This window comes from Melitaea cinxia, chromosome 29 (genome assembly GCF_905220565.1).
Source record: "Melitaea cinxia chromosome 29, ilMelCinx1.1, whole genome shotgun sequence".
Lineage (NCBI taxonomy): Eukaryota > Metazoa > Arthropoda > Insecta > Lepidoptera > Nymphalidae > Melitaea > Melitaea cinxia.
Window position 1 is genome coordinate 2,736,743 of NC_059422.1, and position 25,920 is coordinate 2,762,662.

General features: G+C 41.1%; 1 protein-coding gene across 1 annotated transcript in view; it reads left to right on the plus strand.

The window, feature by feature from the left end:
* Positions 1-25,920, plus strand: part of LOC123667830 (diacylglycerol kinase 1) — a 202,200-nt gene that overhangs the window by 158,766 nt on the left and 17,514 nt on the right. Inside the window, exons 4-14 of the mRNA XM_045601669.1 lie at positions 7,901-7,974; positions 10,092-10,203; positions 11,388-11,502; positions 12,045-12,209; positions 13,703-13,825; positions 14,204-14,328; positions 15,443-15,519; positions 16,280-16,440; positions 19,868-19,981; positions 21,576-21,667; positions 22,441-22,581. Of these exons, the coding sequence (XP_045457625.1) occupies positions 7,901-7,974; positions 10,092-10,203; positions 11,388-11,502; positions 12,045-12,209; positions 13,703-13,825; positions 14,204-14,328; positions 15,443-15,519; positions 16,280-16,440; positions 19,868-19,981; positions 21,576-21,667; positions 22,441-22,581 (1,299 nt within the window). The remainder of the gene's footprint in view (positions 1-7,900; positions 7,975-10,091; positions 10,204-11,387; positions 11,503-12,044; positions 12,210-13,702; positions 13,826-14,203; positions 14,329-15,442; positions 15,520-16,279; positions 16,441-19,867; positions 19,982-21,575; positions 21,668-22,440; positions 22,582-25,920) is intronic.

The following is a 25,920-nucleotide window of genomic DNA, read 5'->3' on the forward strand; positions in this document are numbered from 1 at the left end:
ATAATTACTATTAAGATTAAAGAGCAAAGACATGCTTTATATGAATTATTTATATTTATATATTATTATTATCTATAATATTTTTATATATTTTTTGACAAAACAACTCAAGTTCAAAGCTACATCTAAATTAAATGTAACTGTAGCCTCAACCGCTCAGTAGTCTCAGAACCTCGTGAAATTAACCTTACCGAACACACGTGTCTGGAATGGAAGGCATTATGCAAATGATCGGTTTTAATTAAAGTGAGATAGAATTGCTAGCTATCTGATAGCGATCGTTACTCGTGCTATGGAAACTGTCCGAACACAGTGGTTTAGTGTGGTGAATTCAGTTCCGACGAGAAGTTTCTATAAGAAAGAAGTGTTTGCCCAGCTGTGGAATGTTACAGATCGAGAAGTAATCGGCCGGTTTAGTTTATCATATTATCATTTTCCTTTCGCTTTTGTGTTTATTTATTTACTAGCTGTACCCTGCGCGTTGTTACGCTTTTTTTAATTTTATTTTTTTGGTCGTACCAACTCAGAAACCTTTGTGGGCTCATGCACAACACTGCTGAAGATCATGACATGATCAAATGCATAGTTTACGATTCTATATCCCCAACAATTTTATCTTACTTTTAAAAATTATAATTTAAAATATAATAACATTTAATTCAAAATGACATAAATGTTATAAACAAACACTTTACTCTCAATGTACCCCAGTAGGATTATCTCCTGTGATGGGGATGCGGAAACACAATACACAAGCACACACGCCTGGACCACGATAAACATCTATACAGACAATGTCTGTCATGTATGGTGTATTTACAAAAATATGAGTATATGTATAATTCAAGTTACTTAACCTGTTAATACTTAACATTAAATAATATACACAATAACTACAACTGCGCTCCATCTCTTGTTTGTTTGTTTAAGCGTGCTAATCTCAGGAATTACTGGCTCGAATTGAAGAATTGTTGTGTTGAATAGCCTATTTACCGATGAAGGCTATAGGCTATTTCTGTCCTCAAATTAACGCGTGTTAAACCGCGGAGCACGGCTAGTACTAATATATACATTCTACTTCTATCTAACTTTAACTAAATAAATAAAATAAAATAAATTTTATTGGTAACAAAACACTGCTTACGGAAGATAAAATTCAACAAAATTCAATCTTAATACTAAAATACATAGATTTACACAAAAAAAAATTAAAAAATGAATTTGTGATGTCACCAATCGGACGCCCCTCAGTATTGTTGAGACATCGTTGCCCTAACACTGATTTTCAGTGAGCACCATGTATATGTAGACAGCAAAAAGTGCACCACGGACAGTGATAACATTGTAAATTATAAAAAACTACTTTTTATATGAGAAATCTTTACTAGTATATGTAATATTTTGTTGTGATTATTGAAAATTATGTACTGCTGTCTGTTTCCCTAATTAAGAAAATAAATTAAAATATTTTTCAGGCCTAATATATAGAACAGATCAATTTCATAAACTTACGCGGTCACTATTAATACTTATAGTATATAGGTATGCACAGGATTCATCGCCGAAATATTGGAAATCACGAAATGACGACTTCAATAAAACCCGTATAATATCGATTGTGTTTAAGTAAAATCAAATGTTCGAAATAAAAATTACAAAAGGAAAATCCAACAACAAGCAGCGCTATTCGTGGATTCCCTCAATTGTTTTTGTAGCGGAGTCGGAGAGGGGAAACTCCATTTGCAGTAACAATAACATGGATGCCAAAATTTTGTAGCCCCAAGGCGGGAAACTCGCTTCAAAGACAGGAATGGCTACAGTTACTGATAAACACAGGCAACATTTTTATAATATACCTACATACAAAATTATACGACTAATTACAAAATTATCGACATAAAAATAGTTTGGTTTAAAAATTGGTTAAAAGTTTGGTATTTAAGTACAAGATAATCTTCCTAATAAACCAAAAATAAAACGCTCATATTGTTTGGTAGTTATGTACTTACATACAAGTGTGTTCTAAACAAATGCACCAAATTGTATATTTATTTCTTTTTTTTTTGTGCATCCGTCATGGTAATAAACAAAAAATTGACATAGGTATTTAAAGAAAATTAATAGATAAGACTAAGAAGATATTACTAATTTTGTACTAAAACACAGTTTATATATTATTTTCAAAAGAGTATCTGCGGAGTTTCTTGCCGATTCTTCTCTGCAGAATCTACATTCCAAATCGGTGGTAGCTTTACTTTTACAAAATAATAATCATTTTTAAAGTGTTAATTTGTAAAATGACGATTCGAAAATGCTCTTAGGACCTATTTGAATAAAGTTGTTTTTGATTTTTATTTTGAATAATAATAAAAAAGTTTTGTTCATAATTAACAAAAGTTACTTTAAACATGATAACTAAACAGCTGTTATTTAAAATAAAATTAAACCATACACCATTGAGCTATTATTATGTACGTAGTACATTGTACTTCAATGCCATACACATTACACATATCATCATTATTAATATTAATAAAATAATTCAATAATAAAATAAACATTCAGCAATATATTTTGTATTTCTTCGAGATAATTTTAGAAGCGTCAATACTTCTGTAAGAATCAAAGATGGCGCGTTGTCATGCCAACGGTTGCTTAGCAACCGAAGCGTATTACGACCTACATATTACTACAGATTAAGCTAAAAAAACGTTTGTGATATGGAGACCACTTTGAAATTTTTTATTTTATATTATTTTTAGGTAGTTTAGGGTCGTTACAGGGACTAAAGTTATTTATAGTCTATGAAAATTTTGATGGTTTAGTTAATAAGATAATTATTCAGCTCTGTCGCGGTCGGAGATCCATACTCATAGGGTCTAACTGGCATTATTTGAATTTGAAAACCTTAAATAGAAGCTTATGGTCTATGTACGTAAGTATCAATAGAATTTTTCGGAAAACTTTAATAAAAGAACACATATTTTAAAAAGAGAATTTATAAAAAAAAATCATATACTAACTTATTTCATTTTGAAATAATGTTCTTTCGCTCTCTCTTAAAAAAAAGTGATTAGAACAGCAACTTCATAAGGACATCTTAATTTCAATTTTTCTAAGCAGCAATCCAATACATCTGGAGTAAACAATGTTCTTAGTAAATAATAATTATTTATGCAAATTATACGTAAATGCATACGAAGCATTCATACTCGTATATATAGAAAAAGTATGACCGCATTTGATACTGTAAGTATTGTTCAGAATGCTTAGTAGTTAGTGTATGAAGACAGTCAGTTCAGTCAGTCAGTTCAGCCTATTGCAGTCCACTGCTGGACATAGGCCTCCTCAAGTCGCGCCAGACATCCCGGTTTTCCGCAATCCTCATCCAGCCTACACCGGCAATCTTACGTAGATCGTCAGTCAAACGGGCCGGAGGACGTCCCACACCGTTTGCCAAGACGCGGTCTCCACTATAGGTTGCTTTCACCCGTCTGCTCCAACGGCCATCGGTCCTGCGTCACAGATGACTAGCCCACTGCCACTTCAACTTACTAGTTCTGTGGGCTATGTCGGTTACTTTCGTTCTCTCGCTGATAGTCTCATTTCTAATCCTATCTTTGAGAGAAACCCCAAGCATACCCCGTTCTATTGCACGTTGAGCGACTTTAAACTTGTGGACCAGTCCCTTCGTCAGTGTCCACGTCTTGGCTCCGTATGTTAACACAGGTAGGACGTATTGCTCGAAGACTTTTGTCTTCAAGCATTGCGGAATCTTCGAAGTGAAGATTCGACGAAGCCTGCCAAACGCCGCCCAGCCCAACCGAATCCTCTTATCGGCCTCCTTCTTGAAGTTATTGCGGCCTAGTTTGATAGTATAGCCTTGGTAAATATAATCCTGAACAGCTTCGAGAAGGGTACTATCGACCAATACCGGTTTCCGTATAACTTGGTTGTTAAACATAACTTTCGTTTTGTCCAAGTTCATACAGAGACCGACACGCTGGGAGGATTCGTTTAGACCGGCCAGCATCCGGCCTAACTCATCCAACGGCTCCGCAAAGATGACAATATCGTTGGCGAAATGAAGGTGAGAGATAAATTCACCGTTGACGTTAATGCCTCGTTCCCCCCAATCTAAGGTCTTAAAGGCATCCTCCAGCGCAGCGGTCAACAGTTTCGGTGATATTACATCTCCCTGTTTTACCCCACGGTGGAGGGAAATAGGTCTTGTTCTCTGGTCCTGGACATGAACGGTCATCGTCGCCGCGTCGTACATACACCTCAGTACCTCGATATAGCGCAAGTCAACATGACATCTCTGCAAAGAGTCCAAGACGGCCCAGGTCTCGACAGAGTCGAAGGCTTTCTCGTAGTTCACAAATGCCATACACAGCGGCTGATTATATTCTTCTGTCTTTTGAATAATCTGCCGAACAGTATGGATGTGGTCTACGGTGCTGTAGCAATTTCGAAACCCAGCCTGCTCCGGTGGTTGGTATTTGAATTCGTAACAATCCTCGAAAACAGCTTGTAGATGTGGCTCAGAAGTATGAAGTAGAAGACAGTATGAAGACAAGATTGAATTAATACAAAGACACGTTATGCGATACTCAAGGTTTTGGATTAGTATATCAACGGATATGTTATGTACATCTTAGATATAAAATTCTCGTGTCACAATGTTAGTTACAATACTCCTCCGAAACGGCTGGACCAATTTTTATGTGCATATCGGGTAGGTCTGAGAATCGGCCAACATTTATTTTGCATACACCTACGTTTTAGGGGGGGGGGGGGTGTTAAAGGGATTAATAGTATATATGGCAAAACAACGTTTGCGGAGTCAGCTAGTCTTATTTATAAAATTCTCGTGTCCTAGTATTAGTTACCATACTCCTCCGAAACGGCTGCACCGATTTTCGTAGGTCGAGTTTCGTAGGTCTGAGAATCGGCCAACGTCTGTTTTTCATACACCTAACCACTTTTTACTAAATGCATATGCATGTATACACGGTACATACACCAAAATAACATTTTTTTATAATTTTTGTCTGTTTGTCTGTCTGTCCGTCTGTTTGTTCCGCCTAATCTTTGAAAAAAATGGACCGATTTTGACGGGACTTTCGCTGGCAGATAGCTGACGTATTATTGTTATGTCGGTAAGATCGAAAAATATTATTCATATATCATCATTATGTAATTCGTATTTAAATACAATTTCCAAAAAATACGATTTACCAAAAACAAAACCGAATCGGTCATCCAGGTACTAGAATTTACGCAACAAAATAGGAATTTTAATTCCTTGGAAAACATTATGCAGCCCACGCGACGCCAGAAGAGGCTTTTAATTTCTATTAAGGAGTTAATAATCTAGCCATGAAAAATTACACCTAAAGCAAAATAGGGGAAAGTTGAATTTTTGCATACTGTTTTTATGATATTTTACTTCAAAAGGAATAGTCTGGATAAATTAAAAATGTGTAAGCACCACACAAGTGGGGGCCTTCACAAGAAAATATCGCAACGTCAGGGGTCAGGAAATACACACAAAATGCAAGCACAAATGCTACTACACTACTACGGCAACATATGTATGGATAATACAAAATTAACCTATCGACAAACTCCGTCAAAAATTTTATGATCGTTAAAAGGTCGCATCGAATGTATCTATGAAATATATATTACAAGTATTGTTAATATATGTATTTTACAGAAGTATTATGATGGCGGCTTAGCCATCCAACGGCTAGCTTTAAAATATACGGGTCGAAGACGGGCAGCAGCGTCTTCGGTGCGACAAAGCCAACCCTGCGGTCATCAACCCGCCTGCTCAGCGTGGTGACTATGGGCAGCACATATGAGTTCACGCCATTTTTGGCGCGAACTTGTGAAGGCCTATGTCCAGCAGTAGACTGCGATAGGCTGAAGTGATGATTAGGATGTAGAAATTTGTATGTGCACCACCTAACCTATAGTCTACCCTAGCCCACCTACTGTACTACACAATCTGTAATTACCTTTAAGCTTACATTTCTAATTCAATAAAATATAAATAAATGAGCGATGATTGATTGATTGATTCAGCTAGCAGCATCCAACTTTTAGACATAAGACCTCTTTTTCCATGTAAGAGAAGAATCAGAGCTTAATCCACCACGATGTTCCTTGCGGAGTAGTTGATATATCCCCGACTATGAGTAACGATCGCTGTCAGGTGTATGGTAACAACCAGGACCAACTGCTAAACTTACTCTCCGAGGCACGGTGAGGAAACCCATAAAGAGAGCGGAGAAACAGAGCGGTCGTCAAACATGAGTTTAACATTAAAAAAAGCGTATAAGCATAACAAAATCACTGCTCTATATTTTTTACACGTATCGTGTTTTTGATAAACAATTATATTAATTCTGGGTACTGGATCTGAAGGTAACGCGTGGGCGTATCCCCATATTACCCCTCTAATAACGCCCGTCCTGTACTCTTGTCTATATTTAAATACTAAGTTCTGATTACTAGTCAAGCCACGTTTTTTTAGACGCTATTTTTATCGCTCCTGAGAATCGTGACGTATATTTTCAATAAACAAAGTAATTATTATCTGACTTTCATAAATAGCATAATATGTTATTTGTTATATAATTTAAAAAATGTGAAATTCACTATCAAATTGGGTACCTGTAATGATAGTTGTAAGTTGTGATTGAAATAAATAAATAAAAGGAGGCGGTTATCAATTAGGCTGTAATTTTTAACCAACTTTAAAATAGGAGGTAGGTTACTCAATTCGACTATATATTTTTTTATGTGTTTTCGCGGATAACTTCGTCATTTACGAACCGATTTTGATTATTCTTATTTCGTTGGAAAGGAGATATCCCTAGTTTGATACCATGATAAGGAAACCAGGATCTACTGATGGGATCCCAGAGAAATCGCGGGAAACTCTCGAAAATCCGCATAACTTTTTACTGGGTGTACCGATTTTAATGATTTTTAATTTAATCGAAAACCGATGTTTATCATGTGGTCACGTTTAAATTTCATCGAGATCTGATTACAACTTTTGAAGTAATCTTTGATAATGCGTATTTACATGACTATTTTTTCATCTACCTACGTTGTATTACTTGTCGATATAATTGAAGTCGGTTTTTCTTCGTTTGCCTGCAAACACAATTATTATTTTTCTTTTGCGGTTCGTGAACACGACATTCTTAGATAATGTCGAAATATCGAGCCCCGCAAAAAAAGGTAAAAAAAAAACACAGTAAATATCCCGTTTTAAGTAACTTTAATATCGTTGAAGTTGAATATCGACAACAAAAATCAACGTTATGTACGTCCATTACTTTATACGACAAATTTTGTTCATAAAATAAAACAGGAACGGAACTATTAAGTAAATTTATGGAACGTGATGTGTTTCTACGTTATTGCTATTAAAAACTCTAAAAAATGGAATAATTGCGGTATGCTACAGCAGGAAATATCCTGCTCAAAATCTGGGGAAGCTCTACTGGGGAAGTACCTCGACCTTATAAAGAATCACAGATAAATAATACTGCTTTCAAGCAGTGTTGTGTTGATGTGGTAAGGTGATCCGAGTTCCTGTCGATGACTGGGGTAGGGTCAGCAACACGCTTGTGATGCTAGGTCTTGCGATTCTTCTGGTGTTGCAGGCGTCTATAAGCTACGGTAATCGCTTACCATCAGGTGAGCCGTACGCTTGTTTGCCGACTTAGTTATATAAAAAAAATGTTGCCATTTTTACATTTACAATAATGACTGTCTAACGGTAGCTTTAGAAGGACATTTGGAATTAACAAATATCAATGTATTTATTAATTTTTCTCACGTTTAATTTTTTATTAATTGAATTCTTTTTTTCCAGGACATCGACTATGAAGGGTTTAAATGGTTTCTGGATACATTCTTGGAAGTGTCGACGCCTGATGAATTGTCACGGTGAGTAAAAAGTTTAATCAAATTGATTTATTTTTAAACAGTGTAAAAATACCGCTGAAAACTTATTTGATTGAAAGCAAATTTTTAATGAACTTTACTTGTTAACGATATTTCATAAATATTCAGGATTCATATTTAATTAAAAAGGAATTTATAATGATTCGTTGGGGGCAAAACTCGTAAGCGACAACTCGGCAAAGTTTTCTTTCAATTCTAACACTTTGCTTTTTGTGAGACCCTTTGTCTTACAGTGTGAACAAATAAGTAAATTTGCGCTTAAATGTACAAAAAACCTAACGATTTTATCAATCTCGCCATTTGAGAGTTCGTACGACAGAACAACATCTGTCCAGTTAGTTAGTATTAGAAACTTTTACTTTAATAGCCAATTAAAAGTCCCTTTAATAAATTAGGGGCTTAATTTTTATTTGTTTTCATTTGCATGTATTAATTAACATTCTTTTCTGTCTATCGCAGTCCATACGTCAAGACGTAGGCCTCCCCAAGTTCGTGACAAACTCCCTCAGTTCTCCGCAGTCTTCTTCCTCTTAGGTTTGATAATATCTTAGCTTGTCGTAAACATTTCCTATTGATAGGTAATTTACCAGATTGCCCTGAAAACGTTATACGTTGCTGCATGTACTGATAGGTGGTAGCCTCCCGTAACTAGTGATTCTTGGCACCCCCGTCCCGCCGTTACCGCGACCGCTGCCGTAGCCAGAAATAGTAAGACTGTCGGGAACTTAGAACCTAAGTGCCTGTATTGAATTCATTGGGGAGTATTGCCCATAGTTACCACGCTGGTCAAGTGGGTTGGTGGCTGCAGGGCTGGCTTTACCACACCCAAGCCACTGCTGCCCATCTCTAGTCTGTGTATTTTTAATTCGATCGGTGGATGGTTAACCCGCCATCCGTCGGCTTTCCAAGTTCGTAATGGATCTTTGTTATCCCTTATTCGACTCTTACGACACCCATGGGAAGAGTAGGGGTCTATTCTGTCGTAGTGATACAGCCAATTAACGTTATTAATTAAACATTAAATACAAATCTATTTAAAAATCCTACTATTTATTGTTATTCCAAACAAGTGATAGAGAGACATAACAACAAAATAATTAATAAATGACGATTCGAAAGGGGCTCGGATGAACCTATTTGAATAACGTATATTTTGGTGAATTGAAATAACAAATTTAATATTCCAATCGAAATAGGTTCTTTGACGTCGATAAAATAATACAAGTATCATTATTTACTTGCCGCCACAACGCAGTTCACGCCGATGTATATATTGTTGTTTCTATAATGATACATCCATTCCCTATGGAAAAAAACCTCATCAAACATGGACAAATGCGGACCAAATTTTCATACCAAGCTATGAGAGCATAAGAGTTCTCGTAGACTCTCATAACTCGGTATAATAATAATAATAATAATATATTCTTTATTGTACACCAAAATATAAACAAACAGTAGTAATTACAAAGAAAAAAGATGTACAAAGGCGATCTTATCGCTGAAGAGCGATTTCTTCCAGATAACCTTTGGGCACAGGACATGATATAGTAGTGACGGATAGGAAGTGTACAATATTCTTAAGGATGAATAAAAATAGTGTATGATAGATTCAGATTCGGTATGAGAATTTGGTCGGCATTTGTCCATGTTTTATGAGATTTTTTCCATAAGGTTATATTTAAATTAGTACTGTATTATGGATACATGTCATTCGTTGATTTATTGATTGATTCAACCTGTAACATCCCACCGCTGGGCATAAGTTCTTTGTTCTGTAAGAGATGCAATCCACCACGTTGCTCCACTGCGATTTTGAAATTTTATTTAATCTGATATTTTAAGCAACAGAAGTACAATTTATTTGTTATAAATAGTTATTTTAGATTTAAAAATATTAGTAGGTATATATTATAAGCGTCTTCGGTGCGACAAAGCCAGTACTGCGGTCACCAACCCGCCTGCCCAGCGTGGTGACTATGGGCAAAACACATGAGTTCACGTTGTTTTTGGCGTAAACTTGTGGAGGTCTATGTCCAGCAGTGGACTGTATAGGCTGTAATGATATATTATAAACAAGATTTGTTCAAATCTTTCAGTCACTTGTTCCTATCGTTCGTGCGGAGGGACAAACGACCGGCGCTGCGTGAGATGGCAGCAGCCAGCTCCACCACTGCGTGTGCAGCTGTCACTGCCCATGGAGACCACCAGGTAGCTTTATTTATATGACATGTACATATGTTCATATTCACATTATAATATCCTATGTTAAAAATATGCGTGTGTCAGATCCGACACGAGTTTTTATTTATTTAACATTAACACCAACAAGACATACACTAACAAGAACAGAAAAAGAATAAATTTTTACAATATTAAGTATAAGTGTTGCCTTAATTATAGGTGTTACACACAATTCGCAAAAAGAAAACAGACGCACAATATACAAATAAAGTTATATATAACAAATTCATATTAAATTAAATCACAGAAAAAAACGACTATAAAAAATATAAAAAATATAACATAATTAAATTTGACATTAAAATTTATCACAAAATATTGAAAAATTTATAAGGAATTCCAAGGACATTAATTAATAATCACAATATTACTTTACAAATCAACATTCATTCACACACATAATAGATAATAACAATAAAAATCATCACCATACTTAATCATATAGCATAAAGGAACCACAAGTGGAGTTTGATCCCTGAGGAAGATTATAGTTATGCTTAAAAATAATGCTAAGTGCTGCAGTGACGTAGCGAGCTGAACTCGCACCCGGGGCACAATATCTTTTTAACCCCCCCCCCCCATTCAAAAACCATATAATATGTCCAGCGATTTTTCGTTTTGCGGACCATTTGGCGCCCCTTTGCGAGTAGAGCCCGGGGCATGTTCCCCCCTTCCTCCTCCCCCCTTCAATTATGCCACAGAAGTGCTATAGCACTATTATAATCTTACATAAATAGCTAAAATCACTGTAATTCGTCACTCGTAGCGTCACTGCTCATCATTGTTAACACGATTTCACTCGAAATATATTTTTTTAGTTATAATTCTTTTGGCGCGTAAAGTGAAAAACAACGAAAGTATTTTTTTACGATGCGCGCGCATACCGTCACAAAAACCGACACCCTGAAGTTAGCTAGTCAACGAAGAAGAAGTTAGGAACGTTAAGTTAGCTAGTCAATGAAATATCATTTCTTACGTGCGTACATAAGTACACACACGATTTTTGCTATTCATACCTCGGGCTTATGTCGTTTATTAAGGAGTGAACTCCTTTTTTCAACAAATTTTCTGACAAATACACAAGTAAACTTTTCAGATCTTTAGCATTCTTATACATCAATGTAGATTGTAATTAAAAACTCCTATTTCAGGTCAAAACTAGTCTCGCGTCTAAGATACACGGGTTAGCCGAGAGGTTACAGCAGCTGGGCAAGAGTTCTGCTGAATCTGTTGATGGTAGCGACAAAGGCTCTCGAAGTAGAACTGGTAAAGATAACCTTTAATATTACGATATAATTATATGATATAATTACGCATAATTTTGTTTTTATTTGTGCCACGAATCTGATAAACAAAGATACGGTTCGTCTCATGGCTAGCTATTGCAGAAATTATAAATTACGATTAGCAGAAAATGTCTGGAGCAAGTCGACTGGATACTCACGTCAAACTTACGGGATATCACAGTCAAATAATATGCTCACAAGAAATGCTATGTTCGTGTGGTGAGTAAGGTAACAGAGGTCCTGGGAAGAATTGGAGATATGGTCAGCAAAGAGCTTAAGAGGTTCCAAGCGTTACAGTTTTTGGTAAGCTACGGTAAACGCTTACAATAAGGCGGGAAAACTCTTAAGAAAAGAACAAAATAGCCTTATCACGAATAAGGCTTCAAATTGCACCGAAACTGCAGAAGCAAAATATTAGCCGTTACTATTACTGCTGGTTAAAAGTTATTTACTGAGTAGTAAATATATTTTGTTAGTTAAACTGTATCGAGTCGAATGTAAATACCTTTTGTTTAAATACAGGAAGCGTTCACCCCATGATATCCGTGACCACGCACCCATCTTACTCATCTCATGAACTATGCCTCGGTCGCCTGGAGACCAGCCCCAGTCACAGTCAGATGTCCAGAAACTCGAGCCGGAAAAGTAGTAACTCATTGAGAGTCAATCAAAATACTAAAATTGAAGGTATGTTCACAAATATTCCCCCAATAATTTGGTTTGTTTCATCTTATGTAAGATCTGGCATGTATTGGCCAGGGGCGAAGACTTTGAGAATGTTAAAATATAATTATAATAAAAATTAGAACAGGATGGAAATATTTTTATATATTATGTATTTATTTTTATACTAGTGACATCTGTTCGTCCATACTTTTTTACGTGATAAGTGATTACTTACCAACCATATACCAACATATAAGGTATTTATAAAACCTTTTCCGAAACACGCTGTATCTTATGGTATAAGTATTATTCCGATCGGTTCAGTAGTTTTAGCAGTCTAAACGAACAAAAACAACTGGGTCTCCATTTATTAGTAACTGGCGACCTGCCCCGGCTTCGCGCGGTTGCAAAAACTATCAGTATTCCTCTACTATATTTTGCATGAATTATACATAACCTTCCTCTGGAATTACTCTATTTACTAAAGAAAAACGCATCAAAATCCGTAGTGTAGTTTTAAAGATTTAAGCATACGGACAGCGGGAAGTGACTTGTTTTATATTATGCAATGAACCGAAATACAGACACATATAAACAAAGATACAATACAAGATGTACAAAGGCGATCTTATCGCTAAAGAGCGATTTAGATATGTCGATAGCTGTTATATAGTAAGCGGCAGAAAAAAGAAATCAAATATAGAATACCTTCGTTTGATTTATTAAATAAAACAATTAAATGTATCGTCATGTTCTTAGTAAGTATTTGGATCAATGTTCGGCTATTCCTCCAAAAACTGTACACTACCATCCTGTAAGCGTTTGTCGGATGAAGGAGAACAGGTTCTTACTCTTTTAAAGTATTTAAATTAGTATCCACCATACTATAATATGTCTTTTTAGAATTGGTTAAGGGGGGAGACAAACTTCTTAGCATTCCATGGATTCACTGTTCGGACGCCGGGTCTATCGTGTGGCAGAAGAAGAAACTCAGAGCAGTTCTCAGGACTTGCGACCTAGGTGTAGGTTTAAGGGGGCCCCCTTTGAGATGCGCATCAACGCTCACCTTCACTGTTCGAGTTTCCCGCCCTGTCTAGCCAAATTTGGTAGGAACCTGTTAGTGCAGCCTTAGACACTCGTTCTAAAATAGAATTTACTGCAGTTCTCGACAGGCCAGGGTCTTTCAGAAAATTGTAGAGAGATTTTGCTGGTATATCTCTTAACCAAATTAACTACATAACCATTTTTGTTAAGCTCGTTTGTTAGGTCGTAATATTTATTTAATTTTATTGTGTGGTCTTTAGGGATGTTCGTTTCCCACGGTACAGTGAGCTCTATAAGTATTATATGTTTAATACGTCCAGAAAAGAGGAATATGTCAGGTCTGGATGACGAAACGTCAACATCCTCTGGGATTTTATAGTGCTTGTCATACGTGTCCATTAAAATAGTCAAATATATACTAAAACAATTCGAAAGTGTACTTATATTGTACCAGTTTACGATGATTTCAGACTTCAAGCACCTAATGCGTCGACCTTCAACAATAGAAGTCCATACTGCGAGAGTATCTTTGAAAGATATTGTGTGCTACCTGTCTTTACTCGAAGCCGGTCGGCCAGAAGATAAGTTGGAATGTAAGTTTTCATATAAACTAATTAATAATTTCTTCAAACTGTTCATTTTTTTTATTGTCAAAGTGTTTCATTGTTTTGCAGTTTTTCCTCTATAAGTTGATTTAAACTTTAGAAATATAATTTTTATTTAACATCTTAATTATAATTATAATATAAATACAGAATTATGAATAAGGAATACAAACGTATTTTCGTACCTCCGTTTTTTTTCTTGTCATTGTCTTAGTCAGAAACGGAATTGTGAATCCGCTGTTTTGAAAGTTTTAGATTTTAATTCAGCAGTTAGATTCTTGCCAATTTCTCTTCGTATACAAGTGGTTCTTTTCAACCAAATACTGATTAAAAAATCTTGACCAATGATCATGTTTTTGCCATCAGTCATGTTCCGCCTTTACGACACTGATGGTAATGGAGTTCTGGATACAAACGAAATGGACTGCATCGTTAACCAGATGATGACAGTAGCTGAATACTTGGGCTGGGAGACGTCAGAGTTGAGACCGGTTAGTTCTATAATAAATTGTAAAACGACCTGATATCAAGGACTCAATACATGTTATTAAGAAACCAACAGGAGACAGTTTTCACTGTGAAGCTCTCCAAAAAGACACTGCTTACTGAGGTAGGGCACAGCAGGAAATTTCCTGCTCAAAATCTGGAGCAGCTCGACTGGGGTACCTCATACCCTTTGACCTTACAGAAGATCACAGCTGAATAACACTACTCTAAGACAGTGCAGTGTTGTGTTCCTGTTGGTGAATAAGGTGACCAGAGCTCCTGCGGAAAATCGGGGATAGGGTCGGCAATGCGCTTGCAATGCTTCTGGTGTTGCAGGCGTCTATAAGCTACGGTAATCGCTTACCATCAGGTGAGCCGTACGCTTGTTTGCTGACCTACTCGTAGTTATATTAAAAAAAAAAATAATGATAAGACATCTGATACACATATAACAAATCTACTTGTAATCCGCTTCGATCTGATTTGATCAACAGAGAGATTAACTTAACTTATAAAACGAAAATACTAAAGTATTTTAAGCTTTCACTGTCACTTTTAGTATGTAATTTAAGTGTGACTTACCCTGATCACCATTTTGAAATTTCCAATATGTCAACTACGTTACAAACTCTATGGTCATAATACCACATGTCATCTTGTTGTCATCATCATTACAGCCTATACAGTCCACTGTTGGACATAGGCCTCCACAAGTTTACGCCAAAAATAACGTGAACTCATGTGTTTTACCCAGAGTCACCACGCTGGACAGGCGGGTTGGTGACCGCAGGGCTGGTTTTCTCGCACCGAAGACGCTGCTGCCCGTCTTCGGCCTGTGTATTTCAAAGCCAGCAGTTGGATGGTTATCCCGCCACCGGTCGGCTTTTTAAGTTCCAAGGTGGTAGCGGAACTGTTTTATCCCTTAGTCGCCTCTTACGACACCCACGGGAAGAGAGGGGGTGGCTATATTCTTTAGTACCGTAGCCACACAGTACACATCTTGTTGTCACATTACCGTATAATTCTTTGGTAGCATAAAGGCACATAATGTTAAAGGCGAAACTAAAATTGCAATTTCGTAGGTGGAAAATAAATAAATAAAATAAATCGGTATTGCAGATCTTGCAGGACATGATGGTTGAAATAGATTACGACGCCGATGGGACCGTTTCGCTTGATGAATGGAAAAGAGGAGGGTACGTTTACACCATTCACATTTTATCGTTATATCTTACTTCAAATTGAATTTTTATGCACTTCCACTGAAATTTGTTTAAATCGTAAGATGATAAAACTTTTCGTAATATGTTAAAGGATTTTTTTCAAAATCAAAATCAAAATCAAAAACAGCTTTATTCAAATAGGCTCCAAGAGCACTTTCGAATCGTCATTTTACAAATTAAAACTTTAAAAATAAATTATTGTTTTTGTAAAAGTGAAGCTACCACTGGTTCGGAATGTAGATTCTGCAGAGAAGAATCGGCAAGAAACTCCGCAGTTACTCTTTTGAAAATAAATATAAACTGTGTTTTAGAACAAAGTTAGAAACATGTTGCATGAAATACAGCGCCACTAAGTCCACACATCTTTATCAACTATGTAATCCTGCAGCGAGTAATAAGCTTTATCTATTTTTTTTTTAATAAAAAAAAACTGTTAGTTTATTTGTTTAAGATCGATTACTGCAATTCTTCTTAGGTAATTCGAAATTTGTTTTATAATTGCGCAATGGTTGCTTCATTGACTGAAGCGAAATTAAGCACGCTACTCCGAAACTAACTAACGAATATATTAAATTTCTTTAAAAAAAAATCGAAACATTTACTTTTCTTTCTTAACTTTCAAAAACTTTTGCACTATTGTTGATTTTAGAATACAGAGCACTGACCACATTTGAACTAGCAAAAGTCAGGTTCGATGAATGAAAAACTTGAAAGCCTACATTTTCGTTTACAGTATGACAACAATACCACTTCTAGTATTACTCGGTTTGGATACAAACGTCAAGGAGGATGGCGAGCACGCGTGGCGTCTGAAGCATTTCAACCGACCCGCGTACTGTAACTTATGTCTGAACATGCTCGTCGGTTTAGGCAAGAAAGGACTTTGTTGCATATGTAAGTAGAGCTCAAATTCCTATGCTAATTTTATTAATTTGTATTACTGGAAACTTGATCGACTGTACGGTTGAAAATTACATTTGTGGCATTGTAGCCCGAAATTCGTTTAACTCTAAATTAATTTTGGTGTATGTGATATTTTGTAATACAGATCTTCTGTATTTGTAATACTAAACTTTTTTTACGCACGCTTGACTTGGAGAATAAGTTGGTGAATGCGTGACGAGAGTGTTACGAAAAGTGTGATCGGTCGAGGCGAATGGAAGTTGAGAGGAAGATATAAGTTACGTGAAGCTAAAGAAGCTTTGTTTCAGTCATGTGGTCTAAAGCATACTCGTTTTTTTTTTCGCATATAATTTAGTTTATAATTTCTAAAATTAATACCTACGATTTTATTTTTTTTTTTTTTTTTTGTGTTACCCCCACATTAGGAATTCTAAACATTTTTTTTTTTTGAATATCATATCAAAAATTGACCGCTCCAGCGGGATTCGAACCCGCGTCTCCGACTGACCGTGTCGGCGCTCTAGCCAATTAAGCTATGGAACGATGTACCCGCTAGAGCGAAATTTTTGATATGATGATTTTTATTTTCGGTTTAAGCGAACCGTGGCGCCGTCTATAGTGAGTTCTTTACAGAGACCCGTAACTATTCAAAGTTTCATATTACAATGAAAATCTTTGACAGGAGACGACACCATGCTATTATTATTAATACCTACGATTTTATTTTTTTTTTTTTGTGTTACCCCCACATTAGGAATTCTAAACATTTTTTTTTTTTTTTTTTTTTTTTTTTTTTTTTTTTTTTTTTTTTTTTTTTTTTTTTTTTTTTTTTTTTTTGAATATCATATCAAAAATTGACCGCTCCAGCGGGATTCGAACCCGCGTCTCCGACTGACCGTGTCGGCGCTCTAGCCAATTAAGCTATGGAACGATGTACCCGCTAGAGCGAAATTTTTGATATGATGATTTTTATTTTCGGTTTAAGCGAACCGTGGCGCCGTCTATATGGAGCGGTCAATTTTTGATATGATATTCAAAAAAAATGTTTAGAATTCCTAATGTGGGGGTAACACAAAAAAAAATAAAATCGTAGGTATTAATAATAATAGCATGGTGTCGTCTCCTGTCAAAGATTTTCATTGTAATATGAAACTTTGAATAGTTACGGGTCTCTGTAAAGAACTCACTATAGACGGCGCCACGGTTCGCTTAAACCGAAAATAAAAATCATCATATCAAAAATTTCGCTCTAGCGGGTACATCGTTCCATAGCTTAATTGGCTAGAGCGCCGACACGGTCAGTCGGAGACGCGGGTTCGAATCCCGCTGGAGCGGTCAATTTTTGATATGATATTCAAAAAAAAAAAAAAAAAAAAAAAAAAAAAATTTCTAAAATTTATCGAGAATTCAAAATTAAATAGTACAGAAAACTGGCACTTAATTAATTTTAATCTATTGCGATTTTTTCTACAAAACGTTGTCTCTAATTGATTTAACCGACTTCCAAAAAAGGAGGAGGTTCTCAATTCGACTGTATTTTTTTTTAATGTATGTGACATCAGAACTTTTGACCGGGTGGACCGATTTCGACAATTTTTTTTAATCGAAAGGTGGTGTGTGTCAATTGGTCCCATTTAAATTTATTTGAGATCTAACAACTACTTTTTGAGTTATATCTAATAATGCGTTTTTACTTGACGCTTTTTTCGTCGATCTACGTTGTATTATACCGCATAACTTTCTACTGGATGTAGCGATTTTAATAATTCTTTTTTTGTTGGAAAGGGGATATCTCTAGTTTGGTATCATGATAAGGAAACCAGGATCTGATGATGGGATCCCAGGGAAATCGAGGGAAACTCTCGAAAATCCGCAATAACTTTTTACTGGGTGTACCGATTTTGATAATTTTTAATTTAATCAAAAGCTGATGTTTATCATGTGGTCACATTGAAATTTTATCGAGATCTAATAACTACTTTTTGAGTAATCTTTGATAACGCGTAGTTACTTGACTATTTTTTCGTCGATCTACGTTGTATTACTTGTCGATGTAATTGAAGTCGGTTTTTTCGTTTGCGAGCAAATACAATTATTAGTTTTTTAATAATAAGTTAGCTGTATACTGCGCGCGTTGCTACGCTTTTTTTAATTTTTTTTTGGTCGTACCAACTCAGAAACCTTTGTGGGCTCATGCACAACACTTTGCTGAAAATCATGACATGATCTAATGCATATTTTAAGATTCTTTGAAGGACATACAGATAAACATTCAGTTTTATATATATAGACGTAAGCAATAATTTAAAGAAGAAATGTTTACTTTCTAATGACGTAATATGTCATTATACAATCACAAGCATATGCTACTGACATATTTATATTTTTATAATCAAACCTTTACCTTGCATCTGGAATGATTAATCATTATTTTTCTAGGTGAATAGAATAAATATAGAAATATAATAGAATATAGAAAATTTATAATATTTTTGAATATGCTCGCAAATGAAAAAAAAAAACGAATTTCAATTACCATTCAATACCAAGGGCCATTCATTGAGATGTAAGGGTCCGAAAAAATCGGTACTTACTTACGTAAAATTTTCCAAGTCAATATATTTTTTATATTAGAAATTGCGCAGTCAAGTGGTTTGGCAGGGACCATATTTTTTTTTGACCATTAAAAAAAATCTGCCACGTAGTTTGTCGGGTTAAAAAATTATCAAGTATTTGGTCCAATAAAGAATTTATTTATTATAACCGTACCTGCGACTTCGTCCACGTGGAATTTAATACTTCGGTTCGTAAAGTTATAAAATAAATAAATTTCTAAAATAAAAGTAGCCTAAATTACTCCTTACTACATCAGCTATCTGCCAGTTAAAGTCCCGTCAAAATCGGTTCAGCCATTTCAGAGATTAGCCGCAACAAATAAACAGACAGACAAAAATTGTAAAAAATGTTATTTTGCTATACGTATCATGTATACATCCACACGCACTTAGTATAAAGCGGTTATTTTAATATAACAAACAGACACTCGAATTTTATTTATTTGTATAGATGTAGGGCCTAACTGAGGTAGGGCACAGCAGGAATGTCCTGCTCAAAATATGGAGCAGCCTGACTGGGGTAGTACCTCGACCTTACAGAAGATCACAGCAAAATAATACTGTTTTCAAGCAGTATTGTGTTCCTATTGGTGAGTAAGGTGACCAGAGCTCCTGGGGGGTTGGGGATTGGGTCGGCAACGCGCTTGCGATGCTTCTGGTGTTGCAGGCGTCTATACGCTACGGTAATCGCTTACCATCAGGTGAGCCGTACGCTTGTTTGCCGACCTAGTGACATAAAAAAAAATGTATAGATGATCATGTTAATTGGTAAGAAGTCGGCTGTAAGATGTACCTGTGCCCAGTCTGCAAGTTCACGGTGCACGAGCGCTGCGTGCAGCGCGCGCCGGCGTCCTGCATCGCCACGTACTCCAAGTCGCGCCGCGCGCCCGCCGCGCTGGCGCACCACTGGGTCGAGGGTGAGTCTCCTATACAGTCCACTGCTGGACATAGGCCTCCACAAGTTCACACCAAAAATAACGTGAACTCATGTCTTTTGCCCAGTCACCACGCTGGGCAGGCGGGTTGGTGACCGCAGTAGGCTTTGTCGCACCGAAGACGCTGCTGCCCGTCTTCGGCCTGTGTGTTTCAAAGCCAGCAGTTGGATGGTTATCCCGCCACCGGTCGGCTTCTTATGTTCCAAGGTGGTTGTGGAACCTTGTTATGCCTTAGTCGCCTCTTACGACACCCACGAGAAGAGAGGGGGTAGCTAAATTCTTTAGTGCCGTAGCCACACAGCACGACGCTGAGCTATTGCTTTGTTTTAAATTAAATTACATCTAATATCTACGATTTTATTTTTGTGTTACCCACACATAGCTTAATTGGCGAGAGCGCCGACACGGTCAGTCGGAGACGCGGGTTCGAACCCCGCTGGAGCGGTCAATTTTTGATATGATATTCAAAAATGTTTAGAATTCCATCTATTTCAGTATAATCATTTAAAAAAAAATTAACTAACTCGTTGGCGCAGTTTGTAGTGGCCCTGCTATCTGTGTAGATTTATATATGTATATTTCTATGTCTATTTATCAAAAAAAAAAATTATAACAGCCGGCTGTTACCAAGCATTAAGTTGCTTATCATAAGAACAGACGACTGTGTGTGTATGTTATAAAAAAAATGTAACTTTATTTAAATACAGGTGAACATGATATTCAAAAATGTTTAGAATTCATAATGTGTGGGTAACACAAAAATAAAATCGTACATATTAAAAATAGCATGGTGTCGTCTCCTGTCAAAGATTTTCATTGTAATATGAAACTTTGAATAGTTACGGGTTTCTGTAAGAACTCACTATAGACGGCGCCACAAAATAAAATCGTACATATTTTCATAACTTTCATCAAAGCTACGAAGCTGATTATTTTATCCATAAAAGTAGAGCTCATGCGAATTCAGTTGCAAAAACTAAAACTAAAAACTTTTTTCTTTTTTAATTTTTTTTTAAGATGGTCAAATCAAAATTTCTCGAAAAATCGAACAAAATTTATAACTCCTAAACTACAAAAAATCGCGTAACATACATGGGGGTGATTCGGATACCCCACAATATAACAGACCTAAATTTTTTTATGACGTCAATTGATCGGTCACCTGTATAATTCAGCGGAGGGAAGTGTTTTGAATAATCAATCGGATTTTGTTATGTCTAAACAATGAAATTGATCAAGCATAGAGAAGTGGAGATCTCTCATTTTTCTATAAAATATTGTTCCGCGAGTGAGCAAACCGTGCGGTAAAGGGGAGACGTGTGTAGTAGAGTGACGTGTTCGTGCTCCCCGGTTTTGCTTTCGTGGACAGCACTTTGCAGATTTCTTCATAACTCATACCCATCTTCGCTACGCAATCGCCTTACTGTTTTAGTAGTAAAGTCTGTCAGCTTCGCAGCACATCTTTTCTCGTCTCCGCTTTGGTGGAAACCATATCATATTTGGTTTCTCAAAGAGTAAATTCCAATAATTATGTAAACGCATCAATTTATTATTAATTTGAATCTTGATATTCCAGGAAACTGCCATGGGAAATGTGCTAGGTGTCGGAAAAAAATTAAAGGCTACAACGGTATCACTGGACTGCACTGTCGCTGGTGCCACATCACCGTGAGTTGAAGAAGAATATCGTAAAATATAATCATTTTGACCTTCAAACAAATTAGAATAAATTATTTTCTCAATAAATTATTGGCATTGTCGTTTGAAAATAAATCGAAATCAACAATGTCCATACTCAAGTAGTATAAAGCACGTTTGAATTTTTATATAGTAGATAATTTTATTTAATAAATTAAAAAGTATATGTGTACGGGTTACCGCATATCCAGCAATGTGATCGTCTTGCAAACGAATATCCTCCTTTAATTTAGGTTATTTCTTAAGAAACTGCTATTTGCCTAAAAGGGATAACGTCTGTCCATCTGCCTATATATTCTCAAAATCTATACATATAATGGTAGGAAAGTCAAAACTGTACATGGAAAATTATTTTAAATGAATACTTTGGGTGTGATCTACAATCGATACCAAAGCCAAAAATATAGTTTTTAGAATTTTTGTCTGTTTCTCTGTTTGTCTGTATGTATGTCCGGGATAAACTCAAAAAGTATTGCATGGATTTACTTCAAATTTGGCACGAATATTATTAAGAAGTCGGGTCAACATATTCTTCAACGCATTCTGTAGCAACGTGTAATCTAACGACGCATATTTGAATGTTGTTGTTATTATGTTAATAACCATGCTATAAGCTAGCTTCTCACTATAAATAAAGACATTCTGTATTAAATTTAGTATCAGCATTGCACCAGTCCGAAGCCGCCCCGGACTGGTGCAATGCTGATAACCGTGTAACGCCCCTCCCCCCCCCCCCCCCCCAGCTGCACAACCGCTGCGTGGGCAGCGCGGGCGGCGCGTGCTCGCTGGGCCGGCACGCGCGCCACATCCTGCCGCCCGCCGCCATCCGCCCGCTCGTGCTGGACCGCCAGCGCTCGCTGCCGCACCGCCCCGCGCCCGACCCGGTAACATTACCGTGTAACATTACCGCGCGCCACATCCTGCCGCCCGCCGCCATCCGCCCGCTCGTGCTGGACCGCCAGCGCTCGCTGCCGCACCGCCCCGCGCCCGACCCGGTAACATTACCGTGTAACATTACCGCGCGCCACATCCTGCCGCCCGCCGCCATCCGCCCGCTCGTGCTGGACCGCCAGCGCTCGCTGCCGCACCGCCCCGCGCCCGACCCGGTAACATTACCGTGTAACATTACCGCGCGCCACATCCTGCCGCCCGCCGCCATCCGCCCGCTCGTGCTGGACCGCCAGCGCTCGCTGCCGCACCGCCCCGCGCCCGACCCGGTAACATTACCGTGTAACATTACCGCGCGCCACATCCTGCCGCCCGCCGCCATCCGCCCGCTCGTGCTGGACCGCCAGCGCTCGCTGCCGCACCGCCCCGCGCCCGACCCGGTAACATTACCGTGTAACATTACCGCGCGCCACATCCTGCCGCCCGCCGCCATCCGCCCGCTCGTGCTGGACCGCCAGCGCTCGCTGCCGCACCGCCCCGCGCCCGACCCGGTAACATTACCGTGTAACATTACCGCGCGCCACATCCTGCCGCCCGCCGCCATCCGCCCGCTCGTGCTGGACCGCCAGCGCTCGCTGCCGCACCGCCCCGCGCCCGACCCGGTAACATTACCGTGTAACATTACCGCGCGCCACATCCTGCCGCCCGCCGCCATCCGCCCGCTCGTGCTGGACCGCCAGCGCTCGCTGCCGCACCGCCCCGCGCCCGACCCGGTAACATTACCGTGTAACATTACCGCGCGCCACATCCTGCCGCCCGCCGCCATCCGCCCGCTCGTGCTGGACCGCCAGCGCTCGCTGCCGCACCGCCCCGCGCCCGACCCGGTAACATTACCGTGTAACATTACCGCGCGCCACATCCTGCCGCCCGCCGCCATCCGCCCGCTCGTGCTGGACCGCCAGCGCTCGCTGCCGCACCGCCCCGCGCCCGACCCGGTAACATTACCGTGTAACATTACCGCGCGCCACATCCTGCCGCCCGCCGCCATCCGCCCGCTCGTGCTGGACCGCCAGCGCTCGCTGCCGCACCGCCCCGCGCCCGACCCGGTAACATTACCGTGTAACATTACCGCGCGCCACATCCTGCCGCCCGCCGCCATCCGCCCGCTCGTGCTGGACCGCCAGCGCTCGCTGCCGCACCGCCCCGCGCCCGACCCGGTAACATTACCGTGTAACATTACCGCGCGCCACATCCTGCCGCCCGCCGCCATCCGCCCGCTCGTGCTGGACCGCCAGCGCTCGCTGCCGCACCGCCCCGCGCCCGACCCGGTAACATTACCGTGTAACATTACCGCGCGCCACATCCTGCCGCCCGCCGCCATCCGCCCGCTCGTGCTGGACCGCCAGCGCTCGCTGCCGCACCGCCCCGCGCCCGACCCGGTAACATTACCGTGTAACATTACCGCGCGCCACATCCTGCCGCCCGCCGCCATCCGCCCGCTCGTGCTGGACCGCCAGCGCTCGCTGCCGCACCGCCCCGCGCCCGACCCGGTAACATTACCGTGTAACATTACCGCGCGCCACATCCTGCCGCCCGCCGCCATCCGCCCGCTCGTGCTGGACCGCCAGCGCTCGCTGCCGCACCGCCCCGCGCCCGACCCGGTAACATTACCGTGTAACATTACCGCGCGCCACATCCTGCCGCCCGCCGCCATCCGCCCGCTCGTGCTGGACCGCCAGCGCTCGCTGCCGCACCGCCCCGCGCCCGACCCGGTAACATTACCGTGTAACATTACCGCGCGCCACATCCTGCCGCCCGCCGCCATCCGCCCGCTCGTGCTGGACCGCCAGCGCTCGCTGCCGCACCGCCCCGCGCCCGACCCGGTAACATTACCGTGTAACATTACCGCGCGCCACATCCTGCCGCCCGCCGCCATCCGCCCGCTCGTGCTGGACCGCCAGCGCTCGCTGCCGCACCGCCCCGCGCCCGACCCGGTAACATTACCGTGTAACATTACCGCGCGCCACATCCTGCCGCCCGCCGCCATCCGCCCGCTCGTGCTGGACCGCCAGCGCTCGCTGCCGCACCGCCCCGCGCCCGACCCGGTAACATTACCGTGTAACATTACCGCGCGCCACATCCTGCCGCCCGCCGCCATCCGCCCGCTCGTGCTGGACCGCCAGCGCTCGCTGCCGCACCGCCCCGCGCCCGACCCGGTAACATTACCGTGTAACATTACCGCGCGCCACATCCTGCCGCCCGCCGCCATCCGCCCGCTCGTGCTGGACCGCCAGCGCTCGCTGCCGCACCGCCCCGCGCCCGACCCGGTAACATTACCGTGTAACATTACCGCGCGCCACATCCTGCCGCCCGCCGCCATCCGCCCGCTCGTGCTGGACCGCCAGCGCTCGCTGCCGCACCGCCCCGCGCCCGACCCGGTAACATTACCGTGTAACATTACCGCGCGCCACATCCTGCCGCCCGCCGCCATCCGCCCGCTCGTGCTGGACCGCCAGCGCTCGCTGCCGCACCGCCCCGCGCCCGACCCGGTAACATTACCGTGTAACATTACCGCGCGCCACATCCTGCCGCCCGCCGCCATCCGCCCGCTCGTGCTGGACCGCCAGCGCTCGCTGCCGCACCGCCCCGCGCCCGACCCGGTAACATTACCGTGTAACATTACCGCGCGCCACATCCTGCCGCCCGCCGCCATCCGCCCGCTCGTGCTGGACCGCCAGCGCTCGCTGCCGCACCGCCCCGCGCCCGACCCGGTAACATTACCGTGTAACATTACCGCGCGCCACATCCTGCCGCCCGCCGCCATCCGCCCGCTCGTGCTGGACCGCCAGCGCTCGCTGCCGCACCGCCCCGCGCCCGACCCGGTAACATTACCGTGTAACATTACCGCGCGCCACATCCTGCCGCCCGCCGCCATCCGCCCGCTCGTGCTGGACCGCCAGCGCTCGCTGCCGCACCGCCCCGCGCCCGACCCGGTAACATTACCGTGTAACATTACCGCGCGCCACATCCTGCCGCCCGCCGCCATCCGCCCGCTCGTGCTGGACCGCCAGCGCTCGCTGCCGCACCGCCCCGCGCCCGACCCGGTAACATTACCGTGTAACATTACCGCGCGCCACATCCTGCCGCCCGCCGCCATCCGCCCGCTCGTGCTGGACCGCCAGCGCTCGCTGCCGCACCGCCCCGCGCCCGACCCGGTAACATTACCGTGTAACATTACCGCGCGCCACATCCTGCCGCCCGCCGCCATCCGCCCGCTCGTGCTGGACCGCCAGCGCTCGCTGCCGCACCGCCCCGCGCCCGACCCGGTAACATTA